The following is a 24348-nucleotide window of genomic DNA, read 5'->3' as shown; positions in this document are numbered from 1 at the left end:
TAAAGAGTAAGCCCAATGTGGAGGAAAGCAAGCCCAGCATGGGAGAGACCAGGCCCAGCGCTGGAGGAGACCAAGTTCTTACTTACTTTTCCAAAGTGAGCACAGGCCCCCGCTATCAATTGCTGCTACATCAGCAGATACAACATCGATGAAATAAGCCCAGTGAAAAAAATTCAAGCCAATATTTTAACCAATCTGTTTAATGCACTTTCGAAGCATAAGAACTATCATGCCTGGCAGAGTTATAGGAGACTGTGACTAACATACTCGTGACAGGACTAAAATCTCCTTGTAGCCAATGTAATTTGTTCAGATTTCTTATCATTTTCATCACCTCTTCAGAACTCACTTCATTTAATAAGACTATAAGATAGAGGAGCTGAATTAGGCCAATCAGCCTACTGAGCCTGCTCTGTTATTCAATCTCGGTTGATATGTTTCTCAAACCCACTCTGTTGCCTTCTCCCCGTAACGTTTAATCCCTTTACCTATCAAGACCATTCCTCTTTGGGCAGTTCACTGCATAATGACATTTCAATTTACTCTTGAAGCAGCTTGTAATTGCTCCTTAAGGTTCTTGGTTTAATTTATCCATTATTGTTGTTCCAATTTGTCTTCTGCTGTACTAACCGTATTTACTAAAAGTGATTTCATCGTCATTCTGCCAATCTTTAAATTTCGGTTCTACTTTTTACTTGTATCTGATATGTGAACTGTTTCAAAGTTGGCAGTTATTGGGCAGATAATTTGTTGTGACATAGTACAGTACACTCTCATCCATTATAAGAAGATAAATGGTTTACGTAACACAAATGAAAATCTCTTGCTGGCTTGGTCTTAAAAATAAATTGTTCGATTCAATGCTTTTTAATTACTCTCCTCTTTAAACTAATTTCAATACCACCCAGGATGCAACAAATATATCATAAGTTTGCTTTGAATTCGGGTGTCTCAACATTATAAGAGTGTGCCTGAAGATTCTGTCACATTAAAAATTATCTTTCTTCATGCTTTGAAGGAATTAACTGCTAAGTAGTTAATTAGACAATAATAGGTCTGCTTTGACTTAATCTTCTTATTTAAGTAGAAATTTTGCTTTGTAATTAAATAGAGTGCTTTGAAAATTTATGCTCACCCTATCTATCATATATGCCTGATGTTTGCATTAATTATACAAATATTATTAGCTAAAGTTATGAAAATTAAATTCGTAAACTTGCCTCATCACCAATTCCAAAATGCTATTAATATTTTAACATTATTTATTACAAACAGCATGAAGTAAATTTACAGCAAAATAATATATTCCTACATTGCAAAAATTTTTTTAAAACTTTTTTTTTCTATTTCTGAAAGCACTCATGCATGACACTGTTACTTATGATATCCTCTATATATCTCGTGTCCACGGGTAGCCAGAAACAGAATCACCAGGCTATGTGCCTTTGAACGTATATCAGCCCAATTCTGTCATAACACGGCACCCATACTAATGCATTATCACAGGATTTGTATAACAGTCCGAAATAGAAACCTTGACTGCCACTCCCCCTTGGCAAGTGACACTGAAGTCAACTGTAGTGATCTAATAATGTTGCTGATGCTGAAATTTTCTGCACAGTATGATAGAATTGTTCTGGCACAGAAAGAGGCCATTCCGCATATTGAGTTTATTCTAATTGTTTCCCTTTAAAAGCCAAATATCGGAATGCAACAATGGAAATTTCAAATCACAACAAAATGTATTAGCTTAAAGTGAGAATTGATTTATGCTTGTGTACTCTGTTCCAATGATTTCTTGGCAGATAAATAAATCATAAACTGATGGAACAATTTCAACATCCAGTGAAAATTACTGTTTTAAAGCTCATTCTGTCTGAAATATTTTGGAGGCTTCTGTGGTGCTCCTCACCTTCAGTGGCCACTTTTAGGAACTTGTTTGTACTACTCATGTAATGTATTTAGTTAATATATTGTAACGTAATTCATGTGGTGGCGTAAAGAGAGGTAGAGTAGCCATATCTCTTGGAAATATTAACAAAATATTAAAAGAATATGCAAGGAAACTGAGATTGAAATGTAACTTGTATTCTAAACTAAGACTGAGCTTTTGTGCTGAAATCTTAATGGGAGAGCTAAGTGTGAGCGAGTTTAATCAGAGTAAGCCATGATTATAGATGTAATCTTATTCATTTCTTTAAACTGAGCCAGCAAAGTGCCGTTAGATTGTTTCTGCTGGTGTTGCTAAAGCATCACCACAAAATGTTTCGTAAAACATGGGCTAGAAAAGTAACACCAAAACAGGATGAGCTGGAAAGTATTAAAAAGGCTACAACTCAGCAAGAAAACCAAAAATCAAAGGAACAGGTCAGTATATAACTAATTGATTTTTCCAATGGATTCTGCCATTGTATAAATAATGTGTCATTTTCTCTCCCTTGTTTAACCCACTTTTTGTAGGAAATTAAAACAAGTGAAAATGATTCCTGGAAGGCTGAGGGAAAAGATGCAGTGTTCAAACCAGCTTCCACGAATGCTCAGTATAACCAAGGTATGGCCTGATTAATAGATACAGTCTAATGCTAAAAGTATATCATAAATACTAATGTGTTTAGGAAATTTGACCAAAACATACAAGCTCAGTGCAATGTTTGAGAAAATACACGAAAGCAGTCCACAATCAATCTATAGGGAGAAATTTTCTGATTTGCAGTTAAAGTGTTTGGTTGATTGAGATTGATGGCATCTGGTCTGCTCTGGCTTACAGTGACCTTTCTCATGCAATCTTCCCTTCTTCACCTCACTAATTATCCAGACAAACTCTACTGTGTTCTTCCAGTGCAATCACACAGCCAGAGAGATGGGTGAGTTCACCGTTGCCAGGATCTTCTTACATTCACTTTACTGCCTCCATGTTTAAAAACCAGCTGCACAAAATTTCAGGTGCTGCTTACAAGGAACTGGTCCTAAACTACAGTCTTCCCAGAAGGGTAAGTTCACTCTCCACTTTGTGAATGGAGAACTGAAACCGCTGGGTGTGGTCGACAGGAAGGTCATCCTTCTTCCTGTGGACTACCAAAGGCTATACCAGCAGACATAGCCAGTCTGAGCACAGACAGTGGTCCACATCAGTACTATGTCCCAAGTTAAACAGAATACAACACCACTTGCTAGTTTCTCTCCTAGCCACTCACCATCCTAACTTGGAATTATATCATCATTCCATCAGGGTCGCGGGGTCAAAATTTGTGCAATTCCCTCCCTAAGAGAATTGTGGACGACATGCAGCACATAGACTGCAGTGGTTTAAGAAGGCAGGTCACCACCGCCTTGTCAAAAGCAATCATGGATAGACAATAAATGCTGGCCGAGTCAGCAGCACCCACATCACGTGAGCAAATATAAAAATACGTTTTAAATAATAAACAGAAACAATGTCCAGCTTTAAGTCAACACAAAATTATAAAGAAAGTGTGATGTTTCCAGAGAATGTACATGAGTCCAATATCTTGCGAATCATATAAGCTCTTTGTGCAAGTAAGTATGAGGAAGTTATCATCTTACAGCATGCACCCATTGGCTGAAATGCCAGATTATCTTCATTAGAATACATATTATTATATGATGATACTTTATCTTTGGAAAATGTGACTCAATCATTCCAATGGTAGTTGGTTACTCCTCTGAACTAAATGTGATGGAGATTATAGCCGGGAATGGTTATTCATGAAATTCAAACTTAACACCAGGGCAAGTGTTAGTGCAATATGTGAAATCACCTCTTGATTCAAGAGAATTAAATTACAACTTGCTGACAAAGAACTGCAGGGTGTAGGCAGGACACTGCAGAAAATCAAAAGAATGCTAAGAGTAGTCACAAAATTCAGAAATTGATACAATATGGGAGTGATGTGTATCATTAAAAATATATATCTATCACTTCTGAGCAGAAAATCCTGCTGCATTCTTAAATTGTGCAAGATGTTCAAGAACCTTGAGTCGGCGTAAAAGCTAAAATGCCAACGATCAACATAATATTTCTAAACAAGGGGAAGATTTTGTAGGCCTCTGAAGAATGCCCACTGGCCCCAAGAAAAAAGTTAATACCTGAAAGAGTTAACTGATACCATGAGATATGATCTGCCCATCAGGTTCTAAAGTTCTGTTGCACAGAGAGGCTGAACAGTGCTAAAATATTTTGGAAATTTGCTGAGTTGCAATTTAAAGTGTTAAATTCCATGTAATTAACAATGAAGTTTAATTGCCCTAAGGTCTCAGACTGATGTCTCAGAAGAGAATATCATGTGACCTATACACAATGTCACTAGCTATTAATTATTATTTAATAAATCTATGTTATTTATTCAAGAGGAGGCTTTCTTCTGCCAAAGGCTTTGTGTGGGATCCTTCCCCACTAGGTAGCAGTACTTAGACTAATACCAAGAGAAAAGATTCATGGTGGTGAATCTACTAGAGACACCTGAGGTGGTTCCGGTAGACATGACCACAATGTATACTATGCTCAACATGCTTCACTATAAATGCCATATGCAGGATTCTGGGGGGGTTTGATTGGATAGATGCTGAGAGAATTTTACCCCTCATGACAGAATCTAGAACCGGGGCACACCGTTTAAAATCAAGGGATTTGATATTTAAGACAGACACAAGGAATTATTTCTTCTCTCAGGGGGTAATGAATCCTGGAATTCTCGTCGCGAGACTTAATAGAGACTGGCTCATTCAAGGCTAAGAGCTGTGGTCCCAGCAGGTGTTATTACCAGAAAAGTCAGATCCCAGACAAGAATCTAGCTTGATAGATCATGATTTTATTTGTTTTGCTTTTAACAAAATTGTCTCTTGCTGAAACATAAGCTTGCAATGTCCCAACAAGAAAATAGAAACTTATTACGAAAGAACTAAGATAAAATATATTAATCCAAACTATCTAATTATAATGCAATTTTAAATATTTTGATACATACAGTAAAGCTGTAATACCATTATCCCCACAGCACTTATCTGTAAATCGAAAAGAAACAAAACTGCTTTTGTATCATACCCAAAACAACTATGGCGCAGTCCTTAAAACACTACTCTTACAATATTCACACCAGTATTCCTGTATCTAACATCTCAGTAGGTTTAAGTCTCTTGGACTTCAGTTGTTAAACAGGAACTGTCATAGCTTCTTCACTTGAGCTTCACCGCACTTATCCTAAATAATCACATACAGCTCCTTATCTGGATTGGAAACAATGCTAACTCTTCACGCTAAGGACCTAACTCACGATATCCTTCTCATTTCAGGACCACTGCTCATTACAGCCATATTGTTACAAGACCTTCATAATACAAATTTAAACCACCCTAAAAGTCTCTCAGTTCCCTTTATGCTTAAAAGAAGCAGATTCCAGAACACCCAATAAACCTGTGAAGCTCTGTTAGTTACCGTGCTGAGTCATGAACAATTCAAAACAAACAAAAGTCTACCTCTGCACACCACGTGCACTCTACAACCAAGCATTCATAACTCATGATGTTGTGGCATAATGTACCTCTACACAGTTTGCAGTTTCTGTCTCTTTTTCTGAGGAAGGATGTTTTGGCTATGGAAGGATTGCATAATGGCAAGATTGATATATAAAGAGAGGCTTGTTCAATTAGGACTATATTCATTGGAGCTTTGTGGAACAAGGGGGGCGATCTGATAGGAAACAATAAAATTTTCAGACCTTTTTCAGACTATTACACCCTCAAACTACAAAAAATACTTCAAAGCTGCCCATTTCTGAGCTGGTGGATCTGTTCTGCACAATGGTGCTGTCATACAACATCTTAGAGGGTATGCTGAATGTAAACTTGCAACTTTGGCTGTACAAGAACTTAGTGATGGTAGTTCCTCAAATTCTGTCATGGGCAATTGAAATCTAAAACAGGTAGGTTAATGATGATGTAATTGGGTATAATTCTTTTTCCCCTCTCACTGTTTCTATGTCTTTCACATTGCCCCATTCAGCAGATACGTTTTTCAAGACTTGGCCTTTTAAGCCAAAGCTACCAAGCTGCCCTTGGTAATGAACTTTGAAGTAACTCAACCAGAGTGCATTCTGTGTCTTTGCCACCCACAGTGCTTCTTCCCAATGATGTTCAGTTTGGAGGAAAGCTAATTAATGAGTTAACGTAGGGCATAGGCAGTAATTAGCAGGAGGTGACCCCATCTTTGAGACATCATGCAGTCCAGCTTCAATGATAAGGCCTCTCAGAATGATTACACTCCCACTGTGTACTACTGTGCAGCCAACGCCTCTTGTTGGTCTACCCTTATAGTAGGACACAACATAAGCCGATGAAGGAGCCTAAGACCATGCCTATATTTTTGACAGACATTCCCAAATGCCCTTAAGGATGACTTTGCAGGGTAGGGTGGCTGTCATTGTTTTTATTGAGATCAAAGTTAGACAGTCTGAATGAATTTATTGTCATTCAACACATTGTAGCTATTTGATGCATTTAAGAGTACAATCAAGAGGCTCATACGTTAATAGGGATCCAGACACATGTGCAGGCCAGACCAAGTAAGGATGTCTGATTTCCTCCTCTGAAAAATTAAAGACCCAATTTTTTACACCAATCTAAGTTCCATGGGGGAACTATACGCATGCCCCCAAAACTTTGCTCTGGAGATTTCAGTAAGATTATTATGCTGCTACCTGTAAATTGACATCCCAGTGCCTTATTTAAAGTGAGAGATAATAGGAACTGCTGATGCTAGAGAATCTGACAACACAAGGTGCAGGGCTAGATGAACACAGCAGGCCAGGCAGCATCAGTGAAGCAGGAAAGCTGACATTTCAGGTCTGGACCCTTCTTCAGAAAAAATTTAAAATTTCTTTTTATCCCTTGTCCACACTTGTATTTCTTGTTCAGATTCCTGGATAGGGAAAGGCCATCATTCCAAGTTTACTCTCTCTTTCATGAATCGGGATATTGTGGCATAACATTGCTCCACGCAGAATGCAGTTTCTGTCACTTTATCTGAGGAAGGATGTCCTAGCTATGGAAGGATTGCAGGAACTGCACAATGGCAGGATTGATATATGAAAAGAGACTTGATCGCTTAGGACTATATTCACTGGAACATAGTGGAATGAGGAGGCAATCTCATTGGAAATTATAAAACTCTAACAGGGCTAGACAGGGTAAGTGCAAGAAGGATGTTCCTGATGACTGGGGAGTCACAGTCTAAGGATACAGAGTGAGCCATTTAGGTCGGAGATGAGGAGAAATTTCTTCACCCAGAGAGTGGTGAATATGTGGAATTCACTGTCACAGGAAGTGGTTGAGGCAGAAGGATTCGATATTTTCAAGAAGACGTTAGATGTAGTTCACAAGATCAAAGGGATCAAAGAGTATGGGAAGAAAGTGGGAACAAGGTACTGAATTAGATAATCAGACATAATCATGTTAAATTGCGGACCAGACTCCAAGGGCCAAACATCCTACTCCTGCTGGTATTTTCTTTGCTTCTATCTTCCTATTGCCCCAGCTTAGATCCAGGAATTCAACTCCAAGACAATGTTCAACTGTAGATCTTCCTGTTTGAATGGCTCCACGACCAACATGAAAATGAGGAAAATGGCTTTAAAGATAGCTTCCATTATTTATCCTGTATTTTTTTGAAAAGAAATGACTAATTTTTACCTTCCTTTCTTGAACTGTTATCATAGATAATTTTTTGTAGCCAGATACTATGGTCAATTATGTGAGTCTGCCAGTTTTCACTCTCTCGTGACACTTTATTAAATAATTAATCTTACAGTATTGTCACTGGAAGGAAAACCATACAATTAATTTCACATTCTCCATATGGAACCAATTTGGAACAAGAGCAGTTACTGTTTGTAGATCTGACTGTCGGTATATTTAATACCTCCAATGCTGCAAGGCTTGAAGCACTGATAGCTTTCAAAAGCTGTTTGACATTTAAAGTTTACAGCCGAATGTTTACGAAATTCCACAAATAGGTTTTATTCTGTTATTAGTGATGTTTGAATGCTTGTCCACATTCTCTGTTCAAAAATAACTCAAATATAGTGAGGTGTATTCCAATCAAAATGTCTGTAAGAAGTTACAGGAGTTCAGTAAATTTCATGCATGACAGAAGCACAAGAAAGTGACGACAGCCAGAAGGCAGTGCTATTTAACCACCAACAAAATTGGTTTCTACATTATTATAAATCATTCTGAATCACAATGCTTTAAAAACTCTGAGGAAGGAGGCTCAGGTTGAGAGGGGTCACAGGAAGAAATTTGCTATATTTCACTTCTGACTACTAGGTCAGAAGTCACACAACACCAGGTTATAGTCCCAGAGATAATGGGAACTGCAGATGCTGGAGAATTCCAAGATAATAAAATGTGAGACTGGATGAACACAGCAGGCCAAGCAGCATCTCAGGAGCACAAAAGCTGACGTTTCGGGCCTAGACCCTTCAGAAGGGTCTAGGCCCGAAACGTCAGCTTTTGTGCTCCTGAGATGCTGCTTGGCCTGCTGTGTTCATCCAGCCTCACATTTTATTAACCAGGTTATAGTCCAACAGGTTTATTTGAAATCACAAGATTTTTGAGTGCTGCTTCTTTGTCAAGTGAAATGGCTTCACCCGCTGAAGGAGCAGCTTTCCAGAATCTTGTCAAATAAACCCAGTGGACAATAATCGAGTGTTGTGTGACTTTGTCCAGCCCAGTTCAACACTGGCACCTCCACATCTGACTACCAAGACAGTCCTGATCAAGCTAACAGTGTTCAGTCCTTCGGTCTGCAAGTTTTCATTCAAAACAGAGAGCTGGGTATTTCAGAGATGGAAAGATTACAGCTGATTTGATCGGGACATAAAAGAAAATTGCAGGTTCTCTGGAAGCTTGGTGGCAGAATATGGCGGGAGAACAATCCCCAAGGCTATTCCAGTGGTGATCCAAGGAACATTTACTCCAGGAGTAGAAATCCCTGGAGCAGTCATTTTGTGAAATCTTCAAAAACTGAAGGCTGCACCTTTCACTTGAAATCATGACTCAAAAAAATGATAATATCTGATGCCACTGTAAGCCACGACTCAGCTCTGGAACATTTCCTGTATTCATATAAGCCTGTGGAGAGTTGTTTTAATATACACGTAAGAGTTGGGTGGTTACTATCCATTTTAAACCATTAATAAGTATTGTGTTTTGATATTGATAGGCTAGGAGAATGGGCCAGAATCTGACTAGTGGAGTTAATGTGAATAAGTACTAGGTTGTCCACTTGGCCAGAATAATAAAGAGTAAAATATTATTTAAATGGAAAGCAGGTTCAAAGTGCAGAGGGATCTGGTTGTCCTGCATGAATCACACAAAGTGTGTATGTAGGTGTCACGTATAGTGAGAAAGGCAGGTGGAATCCTAGCGTTTAATGCAAAAGGACTGGATTATAAGAATGTTGGTATAATTATATAAGGCTTTGGTAAATTGTGTCCAATTTTGGTCTCCTTTCTTGAGGATGGATGTGGCAGCACTGAAGGCAGTTCAGAAGAGGTACATCAGGTTGATTGCAAGGATGAAAGAGCTATTGTATGAGGAGCAGTTGAATAGCTTGGGCTTGTAATCCCCGGAGTTCAGAAGAATGAGGGGAGAATCTGAATAAGGTACAGAAAATGCTAAAGCGAATTGATAAGATTGATGTTAAACAGATAATTCCCGTTGTGGGACACTCTCAATTAAGAAATCATGAATATAGAGCAAAAGGAGACAGGTTGAAAGAAGAGATTAGGAGAAACTACTTCTCTCAGAGGGTTGCAAATCTATGGAACTCATTGCTCCTGTAAATTAGACGCAAAATCAATCAACAGATTCAAGAAAGAGATAGAATTATTTTTGCTTAAAAGCAGGATAAAGGGCTATGGGGAGTGGGTGGGAAAGCAGAGTTGAGACCAGGACAAGATTAGCCATGATCAGCTAAATGGCAGAATGGGCTCAAAGGACTGAATTCCGGATTCCTGCTCCTAATCGCTATGTTCCTATGTTTGCTACATATAAGAATATCAGCTGCTTGCTTGATAATGGTTAGTCAATGTTGCTTCTCATTGGCTTTTTAAAAAACCTTGGTCTTAAAATTTGAAATGTTGTCATACAATTCCTTTGAATTAGTCGCTGAGCATTCAGACCTCTTGTTTACAGTTATTTGACTCCATGAGGATCATATCAATACTGATTTCAGAAATTTTATAATTATATGTCTTGATTGAAACAGATTGCTTTCAATATTTTACAATTTTGAAACAATATTTTAAAATGATACACGTTACATGTAATAATGATTTCACATGTACAAATTTCAGCAGCAATGCCCCAGCCTCCTCCTTGTTGGAATAGTACTAAAGAACCAAAGTCCCAAACAGCAGATGAAACTGTCTCCAAACAGGGAGTTGAATCAAGCTTAGAAACAGAACCTGCATCAATGGAAAATGAAGTTGGATTTCAGTAAGTAGCATTCAATGAGAACAAATTAATACCTTATTATGCAATAACATTTGAATTGACATTAAAATTCTTACCTCATTCTTCAAAATATTTTATCAAAGAGTGATCTGGGACCATACGAAACTAAATTGACACATTGACTATCTTCCCCTTCATCATAAAAACCATGTTAAAAGCTAATTCTCAAATGTTAATCAAAGGACCAACTTTGTTCTGCTTCAGAACTAATTGAATGGGTTTTGGAAAAATAAATAATATTGACAGTGAAGAAATGCTCCAGGTTTCTAACACTTTTAATGAATGCTCAAAACTCATTTATGCCCTTGGATGTAAGATTTAAAGATGGTCTGGTTTGAGTAGGCCAGCTGAATTGATATTTAACTGTGGATTCTGGCTTTCATCTTCGAGATATTCAGATCTGAGTTCCTTTGCAATATGGCAGATGTGGAGGTAAGCTTTAAGTGCAGACTGTCGCACTTACAACAGCTGTCCCTGATTACATCATGGATGAGAATAATAACAATCCGAGCCGGGAAATTCAGAAAATTTCCAAACCGGGACTTGGTTCCGATTCAAAAACTGAAAGAACTGCGGATGATGGAAATCAGAAACAAAAACAGGAATTGCTGGAACAGCTCAGCAGGTCTGGCAACATCTGCAAAGAGAAATCAGAATTAACATTTCAGGCCTAGCGATCCTTCCTCAGAGTTGATGGTAACTAGGAAAATGTCGGTTTATATGCAGAAGATAGCGTGGGGAGAGGGGATAAGGAGTAAACAATAGGTGGAGATAGAACCCAAAGAAAGAGAAGAACAGTTGGACAGAGAAAGGAATGAATAATGAGCAGCCGAGAAGAATGAATAGCTACTGATGGGGGCTATCAGTGGCTAACAATAGGTTATATATAAGGGGCTATGTGATAATAAAGACTGGTGTGTAGGGGCTGGGGTATGTAGGGAGTGCTCCCTGGTTCTCACACTGGGCTTAGGAAGTGGAATGTGATGTGGAGGAGAGCATAGGAGGCATATGCTTCAGAGGCAAAGTAAACTCTGATTTTAATGAGCAAACGAGAAAATTGTAATATATTTATAGAAAACCAGAAAGTGGATATCAAAATTAAAAACCCACCTATCTCTGACAGACAACTGTCTCCTGGTTAGCTTGGTCCCCAGTTAAGTCTTGCAGCAAGACTTGATACAATGGGTAAATAGAAACAGTGGATGTCTGTTACATATGCTAACAGGGGAAAGGGAGAGGGAGGGAGGGAAAGCACAAGACCCTACTGACCTATTGCATTTGCCTTCCTGAAGGGTGCCCTGCACCCTTAGCCTTCCCGTAGCGCATCTTCCCCTATCAGACACTAGCCAAGCTGAGTTAGACGGTCTTGACGACCTGAGGCTCACCCCGGTGTGAAAATGCGATTTTGACTGGCTGTTATCCATAGTCGCTTGCCATAGTTGGGACTCTGCAAAAGGCTGTAAGTACTGGTAACTGTCAGTCAAGTGGTGTCTGCTGATGTGGTGAGATGTGTGGGATCAGACTGGAGAGTACCATGGTAACAAAGTGTGAAGCTGGATGAACACAGCAGGCCAAGCAGCATCTCAGGAGCACAAAAGCTGACATCTGATGAAGGGTCTAGGCCCGAAACGTCAGCTTTTGTGCTCCTGAGATGCTGCTTGGCCTGCTGTGTTCATCCAGCTTCACACATCGTTGTCTTGGATTCTCCAGCATCTGCAGTTCCCATTATCTCTGGAGAGTACCATGGGTTTTCTTTCTTTCCTGGTGGTCCTTGCAAGTGGGTTGTTGTCTTGGATGGTGGTGGATGTTGTGGTGTTGCCCTGGTCGGTGTCTTGTGCCTCTGGATGCCTTTGGTTTCCTCTAGACACTGAGTGGAGGCTCGTGGTTGGTTGCTGGTGTTCAGTGGTTGCGAGGGCTGCTTTCCTTCATGAGTGGGGCCTGATTCTCATTCAGACTCAAACTTTCATCACATAGCCCACCTCAGAGCACACACACCATGTTGGGGTCAGGGTGTGTTGCTGGTATCACAATGTTGGTATCACTCTCTTTCTCCTTCTCTTCCTTCTCTTTAGTGCTGGGCTCAGGGTCTCCAGTTGTACCCAACTACAGGCCCTCTTATTTCCCACCAAATCTGCTTTTTTTAAAACTCATTCACAGGGTGAGGGCATCGCTGGCTAAGGCAGCATTTATTGCCCATCCCTAATTGCCCAGAGGGCAGTTAAGAGTCAACCACATTACTGTGGATCTGGAGTGAGATGTAGGCCAGACCAGGTAAGGATGGCAGTTTCCTTCGCTATAGGGGAATTAGTGAACCAGATGGGTTTTTCCAAAAATTGACAATGGATTCACAGTCGCCATTGGATTCTTAATTCCAGATAGTTATTGAATTTAAATTCCACCATTTGCCATGACAGGATTTGAATTCAGGCCCTCACAACATTGTCTGGGTCTCTGGATTAGCAGTCCCATGATAATACCAGTAGGCCATCACCTTCCCATTATCTGTTGAGCTATTGTTCCCCCTCTCCGGGCTGAATGGGCTTCCTGAGCACTGGAGTAGGTGTAAATCCTTTTTTGATTGAGGGGCATGGTTTTGATGAGTTTGGAATGTCCAACATTTCCCTTGGATGAGTATCCGTTCAGTTTCGCGTAAATGTTTTTACATCCAAGGTGAAACAGATTTGCATGTAGCACAATGGTGTGGAATGTTCAGAATTTTTGTGCCTGAGCACTGATTGGAAATTGAATGGCTTTGTACCTCTGTAGACTCCAAATGGCCTGAAGTTGTTGAAGTTGTTTGTTTCCTGCAGACTGGCTTCTAATGCTTTTAGCTGGGGCATGAATGGGGGAGGGGGCTTCCTTTAATTTCTGCATGGGAGAACATTCCTCAAGTCCTAAAATTGTCAAACTCAGTATTGAGTCCAGAAGGCTTAGGTTTCCCAAGTGGAAAATGAGATGCTGTCTTTCCAGTTCGTGTTGAGCTTCACTGGAGCGCTGCAGCAAGCCTGAGACAGAGATGGCTAAGGAAGAAGGTGGTATGTTGAAAGTGGCAACTGGAAGCTCAGATAATAAAATGTGAGCCTGTATGAACACAGCAGGCCAAGCAGCATCTCAGGAGCACAAAAGCTGACGTTTCGGGCCTAGACCCTTCATCAGAGAGGGGGATGGGGAGAGGGAACTGGAATAAATAGGGAGAGAGGGGGAGGCGGACCGAAGATGGAGAGTAAAGAAGATAGGTGGAGAGAGTATAGGTGGGGAGGTAGGGGGGGGATAGGTCAGTCCAGGGAAGACGGACAGGTCAAGGAGGTGGGATGAGGTTAGTAGGTAGGAGATGGGGGTGCGGCTTGGGCTGGGAGGAAGGGATGGGTGAGAGGAAGAACCGGTTAGGGAGGCAGAGACAGGTTGGACTGGTTTTGGGATGCAGTGGGTGGGGGGGAAGAGCTGGGCTGGTTGTGTGGTGCAGTGGGGGGAGGGGACAAACTGGGCTGGTTTAGGGATGCAGTAGGGGAAGGGGAGATTTTGAAACTGGTGAAGTCCACATTGATACCATTAGGCTGCAGGGTTCCCAAGTGGAATATGAGTTGCTGTTCCTGCAACCTTCGGGTGGCATTGTGGCAGTGCAGGAGGCCCATGATGGACATGTCATCTAGAGAATGGGAGGGGGAGTGGAAATGGTTTGCGACTGGGAGGTGCAGTTGTTTGTTGCGAACTGAGCGGAGGTGTTCTGCAAAGCGGTCTCCAAGCCTCCGCTTGGTTTCCCCAATGTAGAGGAAGCCGCACCGGGTACAATGGATGCAGTATACCACATTGGCAGATGTGCAGGTGAACCTCTGCTTAATGTGGAATGTCATCTTGGGGCCTGGGATAGGGGTGAGGGAGGAGGTGTGGGGGCAAGTGTAGCATTTCCTGCGGTTGCAGGGGAAGGTGCCGGGAGTGGTGGGGTTGGTGGGCAGTGTGGAGCGAACAAGGGAGTCATGGAGAGAGTGGTCTCTCCGGAAAGCAGACGGGGTGGGGATGGAAAAATGTCTTGCGTGGTGGGGTCGGATTGTAAATGGCGGAAGTGTCGGAGGATGATGCGTTGTATCCGGAGGTTGGTAGGGTGGTGTGTGAGAACGAGGGGGATCCTCTTGGGGCGGTTGTGGCGGGGGCGGGGTGTGAGGGATGTGTTGCGGGAAATATGGGAGACGCGGTCAAGGGCGTTCTCGATCACTGTGGGGGGAAAGTTGCGGTCCTTAAAGAACTTGGACATCTGGGATGTGCGGGAGTGCCCTTCACCCGCTTCCAACACAAGTCCTCCTCCTGGACACCACTCCCAGGCCTCCTACCCTCCCTCGACCTCTTCATCTCCAACTGCCGTCAAGACATTAACCACCTCAACCTCTCCACCCCTCTCACCCACTCCAACCTCTCCCCCGCAGAACGGGCAGCCCTCCGCTCCCTCCGCTCCAACCCCAACCTCACCATCAAACCCGCAGACAAGGGTGGCGCAGTGGTAGTATGGCGCACTGACCTCTACATCGCCGAGGCCAGATGCCAACTCTGCGACACCACCTCCTACCGACCCCTCGATCATGACCCCACACCCGAGCACCAAACCATCATCTCCAACACCATTCACGACCTCATCACCTCAGGAGACCTCCCACCCTCATTGTTCCCCAACCCCGCACGGCCCGTTTCTATCTCCTTCCCAAAATCCACAAACCTGCTTGCCCTGGTCAACCCATCGTCTCAGCCTGCTCCTGCCCCACCGAACTCATCTCCACCTATCTGGACTCCATTTTCTCCCCTTTGGTCCAGGAACTCCCCACCTACGTCCGTGACACAACCCACGCCCTCCACCTCCTCCAGGACTTCCAATTCCCTGGCCCCCAACACCTCATATTCACCATGGACGTCCAGTCCCTATACACCTGCATTCCGCATGCAGATGGCCTCAAGGCCCTCCGCTTCTTCCTGTCCCGCAGGCCCGACCAGTCCCCCTCCACCGACACTCTCATCTGCCTAGCTGAACTCGTCCTCACCCTCAACAACTTCTCTTTTGACTCCTCCCACTTCCTACAGACTAAGGGGGTGGCCATGGGCACCCGCTTGGGCCCCAGCTATGCCTGCCTCTTTGTAGGTTACGTGGAACAGTCCCTCTTCCGCACCTACACAGGCCCTAAACCCCACCTCTTCCTCTGGTACATTGATGACTGTATCGGCGCCGCCTCTTGCTCCCCAGAGGAGCTCAAACAGTTCATCCACTTCACCAACACCTTCCACCCCAACCTTCAGTTCACCTGGGCCATCTCCAGCACATCCCTCACCTTCCTGGGCCTCTCAGTCTCCATCTCAGGCAACCAGCTTGTAACTGATGTCCATTTCAAGCCCACCGACTCCCACAGCTCCCTAGAATACACCTCCTCCCACCCACCCTCCTGCAAAAATTCCATCCCCTATTCCCAATTCCTCCGCCTCCGCCGCATCTGCTCCCACGATAAGACATTCCACTCCCGCACATCCCAGATGTCCAAATTCTTCAAGGACCGCAACTTTCCCCCGACAGTGATCGAGAACGCCCTTGACCGCGTCTCCCGTATTTCCCGCAACACATCCCTCACACCCCGCCCCCGCCACAACCGCCCCAAGAGGATCCCCCTCGTTCTCACACACCACCCTACCAACCTCCGGATACAACGCATCATCCTCCGACACTTTCGCCATTTACAATCCGACCCCACCACCCAAGACATTTTTCCATCCCCACGCCTGTCTGCTTTGTGGAGAGAGCACTCTCTCCGTGACTCCCTTGTCCGCTCCACACTGCCCTCCAACCCCACCACACCCGGCACCTTCCCCTGCAACCGCAGGAAATGCTACACTTGCCCCCACACCTCCTCCCTCACCCCTATCCCAGGCCCCAAGATGACATTCCACATTAAGCAGAGGTTCACCTGCACATCTGCCAATGTGGTATACTGCATCCATTGTACCCGGTGCGGCTTCCTCTACATTGGGGAAACCAAGCGGAGGCTTGGAGACCGCTTTGCAGAACACCTCCGCTCAGTTCGCAACAAACAACTGCACCTCCCAGTCGCAAACCATTTCCACTCCACCTCCCATTCTCTAGATGACATGTCCATCATGGGCCTCCTGCACTGCCACAATGATGCCACCCGAAGGTTGCAGGAACAGCAACTCATATTCCGCCTGGGAACCCTGCAGCCTAATGGTATCAATGTGGACTTCACCAGCTTCAAAATCTCCCCTTCCCCTACTGCATCCCTAAACCAGCCCAGTTCGTCCCCTCCCCCCACTGCACCACACAACCAGCCCAGCTCTTCCCCTCCACCCACTGCATCCCAAAACCAGTCCAACCTGTCTCTGCCTCCCTAACCGGTTTTTCCTCTCACCCATCCCTTCCTCCCACCCCAAGCCGCACCCCCATCTACCTACTAACCTCATCCCACCTCCTTGACCTGTCCGTCTTCCCTGGACTGACCTATCCCCTCCCTACCTCCCCACCTATACTCTCCTCTCTACCTATCTTCTTTACTCTCCATCTTCGGTCCGCCTCCCCCTCTCTCCCTATTTATTCCAGAACCCTCTCCCCATCCCCCTCTCTGATGAAGGGTCTAGGCCCGAAACGTCAGCTTTTGTGCTCCTGAGATGCTGCTTGGCCTGCTGTGTTCATCCAGCCTCACATTTTATTATCTTGGAATTCTCCAGCATCTGCAGTTCCCAGTATCTCTATCACTGGAAGCTCAGGGTCTTTTTAGTGGACAGAATGCAGGTATTCTGTGAAATGGTCACACAGTTTACTCTTCATTTCCCCTATGTAGATGAGACCACATTGTGAGCAACGAATGCAGTAGACTAGATGGAGTGAAGTGCAGGAAAAGTGCTGCTTCACCTGAAAGGTGTGTTTGGGATCTTGGATACTGAGGAGAGAGGAAGTAAATGGGCAGATGCTACACCTTCGGCACTTGTAGGGGAATGTGCCATGGGGCTGCAGCCAGAGTGTTGGGAGTAAAGGAGGAGTGGACCACCATCTCCCAAATAGAACAGTCCCTGTGGAAGGATGACAAGGGAGGGAAGGAAATAGAAATGTGTCTGGCGGCGGCATCTCACTGGTGGAAATGGCAGCTAATGATTCCCTGGATGTGGATGCTGGTGGGATGGTCGGTAAGAATAAGGGGAACCCTATCACTGCTGAGGGAGGGAAGACAGGGGGTGAGGGCTAAAGTGCAGGAGATGTGTCAGACCCAGTGAGGTCCCTATTAACTGTGGTGCTGGAGAATCCTCAGTTGAGGAAGAAGGTGGACATTTCAGAGGCCTGCTTTTGAAGTTGGCATCATCAGCACTGATGTGATGGAGACAGTGGAACCGGGAAAATAGAATGGATTCTTTACAGGAAACAAGATGCACAGCCAAGACAACTGTGAGAGTCAGTTGGTTTGCAGTGGCCAGCCTATACCCAGGAATGGAAACAGAGATGTCGAGGAAGGAAAGAGAGAAGTCAGAGGTAGACCAAGTGGAGGTGAAAGCGGAATGGAAGTTCAAAGTGAAATTGTTATCATATGGCCTGCTATTACACACAACCCATTGATAGCCACTAATAGTTCCCATTAGTAGCTATTCATTCGCCTAGGCTGATAGTTAACCACTCCTTCATCTGTCCAGCTGTTCTTCCATCTCTTTGGGCTCTATTTCCACTTATCATTTACTCCTCCTCCCCCCAACCCCAACCCCATTCTCTACATAAAAAACAATGTTTTCCCAGCTACAATTAGTTCTGAGGAAGGGCCACTGGACCCAAAATGTTAACTCTGATTTCTCTCACAGATGCTGCCAGGCCTGCTGAGCTGTTCCAGCAATTTACGTTTCAGTTTCAGATTGAATTCTTAACAAACACATAAGTTTCTAACAATATTCAGCTGCTGTTTCTCATTCATGACTTGTATCAGTGTACTTGTCAGCTATAAGAGATAATTGGAACTGCAGATGCTGGAGAATCTGAGATAACAAAATGTGAGGCCGAATGAACACAGCAGGCCAAGCAGCATCTTAGGAGCACAAAAGCTGACGTTTCAGGCCTGAGCTGTTTTGTTGCAATCCTCTGCTTTTGCAATTAAATTGCTTTATGCATCCTCTCATTCGTTTTCTTCTCAAGTGTTGGGTGAATTAAGGAAACTATCTTTGTGTATTTGTGTAGAATCGAAGGAAGATGATTTAGTCTGATAATACTACAGCATTACAGAAACCAATTTCCAAATATTGGATCCTACTTAATACTTTGGATCTGCTGATTCAATGTTAGCACCATCTACCTTAAGTCTGTGCTGTTAGCTGGATTGTTGAGTTGCTATTTAACCTGGCAGAGTGTAGTGAAGTGCAGTCTTTATAAAAAGCAATGAAATTCACACCTGAAATGCCCATCATTCTGTTTGGTTCTAAAATAGCATCACAGAGTGAAAAAAAATTCATGTGCAAGACACTCCACACAGCAATTTGTATTGTACATTATTGTGGACCCAGGGATTGTGCACTGAAAGTCTACAGAGTAGGAAGGCCGTGATGCCAAACGGTGAGTAATAGTTCTGCAACTTTAGGGTTAAGCAGTTCAGCAAAGGTTTTCCTTAAACATGCACAGCTGAGTATATATTTAACATTAAGAAGAGCTATTCACCAAGAATAATTCATACATCATTATTTCTAGTTAATTAACTATCAGGATTGTTGTTGATTGAATTCTATAGGCCCTGGCTGAATCTAGAGGAATGAGTGCAGACCATAATTTTAAGAATCTTAGAGGACTTGACTGGGTAAATATGAAGAGGTTACTTCTACAACCAGAGAGCATAATCTCAGAGTAAGGCATCACCCTTTTAAGTCAGAGATGAAGATGAATTGCTTCTCTCAATGGATAGTGAATCTGTGGAATTTATTACTACAGAGGACTGTTGGGGTTGTGTCATTAACTATACTCCAGGCTAAGATAGACAGATTTTTAATCAATATGGGAATCAAGGATAATCGAGATAAAGCTAGAAACTGGAGTTGAGGATTATCAGATTAGCTATGATCTCAATGAATGGCGAACAGATTCAATGGCCTACTTCCGCTGCACATCTTATGGCTTTATGACCACCTTCTTAACCATCTGAAGTTCATAGTGCTATTAGGGAGGCTGTTCCAGATTTTTCAAACAACCGTGAAGGAATGACAAAATAGTGCCAAGTTAAGATGGTGACTGACTTGAAGAAAAACTTAGAAAGGTAGTGTTCCTGTGTACCTATAGCCTTTAAAAACAGTGTAAAGCTCCTTGAAGAACTATTCTTTCATGTCTGGAAAGGAGTATAGCATTGGAACATCAACACTCATGAAATTAACAGGCCTGGTGTGAATTGAGAGGTGAATGAAGTGAACACATTCTGAATTGTTGAAAAGATTTCTGTTGTCAAGAATGGCAGACTCCTGACAGCAAAGTCTCATGCGTTTCCTATGAATTCTTTCCATGCCAAATGAAATTGTAATATCTTCCCATTGGTGATTCACTCTTGTCAAGCCCAGGAGTCTTCTAGTCATAGAGTCATACAGCATGGAAATAGGCACTCTAGTTCACACTGACCTGCACAATGTCAATATTTAACTTAGAACAATAACTGCCAAAGATTCTTATGATCTTCACCAGGAAATGGTTGCCACCGTCTCATTTCAGAAATAGAAAAATGGCCATTGACATCACAAAGAGATAGTAAGAACAGCCGATGCTGGAGTCAGAGATAACACAGTACGGAGCTGGAGGAAAACTACGGGTCAGACAGCATCAGAGGAGCAGGAAAGCTGACATTTCATGTCGGGACCCCCCTTCAGAAAAGGGTCCCAACCAGAAACATCAGCTTTCCTGCTCCTCTGATGCTGCCTGGCCTACTGTGTTTCTCCAGCTCCGCACTATGTTATCACTGAAATCACAAACTGGCTATGCTGAATATATATTCTATATCCATACTATAACCGTATGGACCTAGCCACTAATTCATTAATTAAACAGCAAAAAGCCTGATTAGTGTATTTTGCATATAGTTTAATGAATTGGTTTAGTATTGAACATTAGAGTGTTGATTTTAACTTTTAAATTTATATTTTGCAGCATCTCATCCTCTAGTGAATCTGAGCAACAACGATCAATATTTCTCAGTCATGTAGCTGATGCACAACTCCAAAGCTTAGTGTCACGCATGCGGGAAAGAACATCATTGTACAAAGAACAGTTGATTGGCCAGGATGGCTCTTCATCAGAAGAAACTCCACCAGCTTGTAAGTTCAATCCTCAGAGCCAAATGGCAGGTGTCTAATGAATCACACAGCACATGGTAATTAATGGGCTGGGACATTAGTTAAGCAAACTGATCAGTAACATATCCAGAGCTAATGAAACTAATAATATACACTTGATTTCAGAGACCAATGTTATTTGCATCATATTAATCAATTTAACATGATTTAGAAATATAAATAGCTGAGAATATTTCACAATTTTTGATTTTCAACATTAAGGAATGAGGCTGAAACAATGAAATAATCTTCTTTCCTGATGAACCTCGCAGGAATTAAGAGTCAAATAAGACTACCTACTGGAGTAGATGCGAATAGTTTTCAGTTAAAACAGGCTTAATGATCTAAATAGCTTCTCCTTATTCTGTGAGTTTGTCATTCCCTCAGAAAATGACTGGAGGATGTACAGCTTCACACCAACACACAGAAAAATATAACCTTTATTCAGAAATGTGATGGTTGCAGTCAGCTGCTTATTTGGGGCCCAGTATTGACATCTACTAAAAAAATGTTATACACAAAAACATTCTTCTCTTTCTTAGTGCTTCAAAGTGAGGGAGCTATTTATCACAGGAATTAGGAACATTTATCCAAAAAAAGTCAATATGACTTAAAAATTAAAAATCAGTGATTATCAGAAATGACAGGTAACTTCCTGAGTCTCCCTGTTTCACACTCCAGATTTCTCTGGCCATGATATCATTATGTTATGTGACGTTGATAATGTTTCTGTGGTATTTATTATTACATTAAGGAAAACGGTAATATCTGTTTTTATTTCTTTTAATATGTTCCACTGTAACACCTGTATTAAATTCTCCCAGTGGCATTGTGGCTTGAATTGCTAAGGCCTAACTGTCAATTTGTTTTCTGCTTATTCTTCCATGATGAGCACAATAATTATAGTTCAAAGTCATACTAATTCCCATGACTAACTTCTGAACAACATCACTGGAGATTCGCCGAGAGCATTAAAATAATTCATACTTATAACTTGCCAAGAAGTGTTTGCATCAAATTCCAAGATTATATTTGGTCAAGTGCAACCACAGTTCAGACTCCCCTGTTTTGCACCCAATGCATCTCATACCGCAGATAACACCTATTGTACTGGACAAAAAACTCAAATTGCCTCTCCGACACCCAACCTATTTTACATTCACGTATCAAGTTTGAATTCTGCTGTTATGAAACTGTGTGAAGCAATTCAACCACATGTAATGGATAACAATTTAAGAGGGAGAATTCAACTGTGGCAATCATATCAGCAAGGACTGCAGAAGGACATCTACAGCAAACATTATGAATTTTTGATTGCACGTCTATGCCGACAGCATTTGGGATATTCCAAAGAGCACTTCAGACATTGTAACAAGTAGGAAATGTACGAAGAGGCCAGTGGATGACAGAAAGCAATTTCTTGAAGCAGCCTTCTCTGAAACAGGGTAGTACGAGACTGGAGTTTTTTTGTGGTTGATTTATTGTTGTCACATGTACCGAGATAAAATGAAAAGTGTTGTTTTGCATGCTATACTCACAGATCATCTCAAATAAAGTGCATTACAGCCACAAAACAGACTGCAGAATATAACTTATTGTCATTTTTGAAGGGTAGGATCATATAAGAGGCCAGACTGAAAGTATAGAATAAAGGTAGCTGGAAGCAAATAGGTCAATGTAAATGAACTAAGTTTACATATTTGATTGAAAGGTCTGTAACAACCTAAGAATATAAGGGTCAGGAGCAAGCATGCTCTGCCAAATTGATATGATCATAGCTAATCTCATCTTGACATCAACTCTACTGTCCTGCCCACTGGCTGTAACTCTTCAATCCATTACTAATTAAAAATATGACTATCTCCTTCTTAAATTTACCCTATGTCTCTGTATCAACCAGGGTCTAGGGTAGTGATTTCCACAGTTCATGATTCTTTAAGAGAAATAATTTGTCCTTACCTCTATATTAAATCTGCAAGCCCTTATCCCAAAATGATGTTATCTCCTTCGAGAAGTCTTCGTCTGATTTTTAATTGTTGACTTGGTACCCATTATGTTTAATAAAAGCAACTGCAAATTTCCTATTCTTTGTCATTTAGGCATTTTAAATATGCTTTATTCTTTTTATCTTCTATCTTCTCTTAGATGTGTTTCTTCATACTTTAACTTGGTTACTATTTTGAACTATCACAATACTTACTTGTAACGCAACTCAATGCCCCTTAAGAATTTTCTACTACAGTTCCTACTCTAGCCACTTTTAAACTGAATCTTCCTTCCCATACTGATGGTGAAGTTTCATGGAATGTTTTATTTGTCAAAGGCATTTTATAAATATAGGTTCATGCTCTGAAACATTCTCGCTATGCAAAGGTATCCATTACTTTGAGTTCAAAGATTCATTGTTCCATTAATTACTCTATGGAAATTCACAATTGATTATCATCAACGTTCATTTCACTGCCTTCCATTCCTGTTAACTCTTCATGCATGATGACATTTAGTGAAAGCCGATTCACCACAGACCACACAAAGCAAGTGTATTTATTGCAGTTCACACACTTCATCAACGTCATCCTTTTTTAAACAACAGACTAATAACTTAAAGGAAATCCATACCCAAAACTTACAATCTCTCATCTTTGCCATTTTTATAAAGCAACATACGAAAACAGCCCTTTTTGGACATTATGGAATCTATTAAGCAAAACCAAACTTACCAGTTAAAATGAATATTGGAGCATTACAAAAAATTTAGAATATCTTCTCAAGCAGCTTCTTAGTGTTCTAAACTCCAATGGATATAAACCTTGCATGAGCAGCCATTCCTCATAACTTTCCAATTCCATGTATTAGTTTAGTGAGCCTTCTCTGAACTGTTTCTAATGCATTTATATCCTTCCTTAAAGAAGATCAATACTGTATATTGTACTCCAGATGTATTCTTATCAATGCTTTTTATAACTGAAGCATAATCTTTCTACTTTTATAACCATCTCCCCTCCCTATAAAATATAACATTTCATTCAATTAGCTTTCTTAATTTCTTGCTGCACCAGCATACTAACCTTTGGAGATTAATTCTCTGGAATACCTAGATTCCCTGTATCTCAGAACTCAATTTCTCAGCGTTAAATAATATGCTTTGGTCTTATTATTCTCAATAAATGGACAATTATATCCTTTGATTCATTGTACTCCATTTTACAGATCTTTCCCCACTCAATTTAACCTAAACATGACCATTTGTAGTCATCTTATGTCCTATTTACAACTTACTTTCCTGACTATCTTTATGTCATCAGCAAATTTGACAGATTCCCTTGGTCCCTTCATCCAAGTAAAAAGCTGGAGCCCAAGTACTGATTCCTGTGACGTACGATTTGCTACACCTTGCCAATCAGGAAATGACCCACTTATGCCTACTTTGTTTCCAATCTTCTATAGTTAATGTGGCACCAACTACACCGTGAACTTCGATTTTCCACAATTTAA

General features: G+C 41.8%; 1 protein-coding gene across 3 annotated transcripts in view; it reads left to right on the top strand.

Moving 5' to 3' along the window:
* The first annotated feature begins 2216 nt into the window (after positions 1 to 2216).
* Positions 2217 to 24348, top strand: part of LOC125451905 (cyclic nucleotide-gated cation channel beta-3-like) — a 132246-nt gene continuing 110114 nt past the window's right edge. For 2 of the 3 annotated variants that reach the window (XM_048529641.2, XM_048529639.2), the window contains exons 1-4: positions 2217 to 2367; positions 2461 to 2551; positions 10374 to 10515; positions 20669 to 20835. In XM_048529641.2, the coding sequence (XP_048385598.1) occupies positions 2263 to 2367; positions 2461 to 2551; positions 10374 to 10515; positions 20669 to 20835 (505 nt within the window). In that variant the 5' untranslated portion in view covers positions 2217 to 2262. The remainder of the gene's footprint in view (positions 2368 to 2460; positions 2552 to 10373; positions 10516 to 20668; positions 20836 to 24348) is intronic. The other variant, XM_048529640.2, reaches the window with a different exon arrangement.

The sequence above is a fragment of the Stegostoma tigrinum genome, chromosome 5 (assembly GCF_030684315.1).
Source record: "Stegostoma tigrinum isolate sSteTig4 chromosome 5, sSteTig4.hap1, whole genome shotgun sequence".
Classification (NCBI taxonomy): domain Eukaryota; kingdom Metazoa; phylum Chordata; class Chondrichthyes; order Orectolobiformes; family Stegostomatidae; genus Stegostoma; species Stegostoma tigrinum.
Note: the sequence above shows the minus strand (reverse complement) of the source record. Positions and strands in the feature narration are given on the sequence as shown.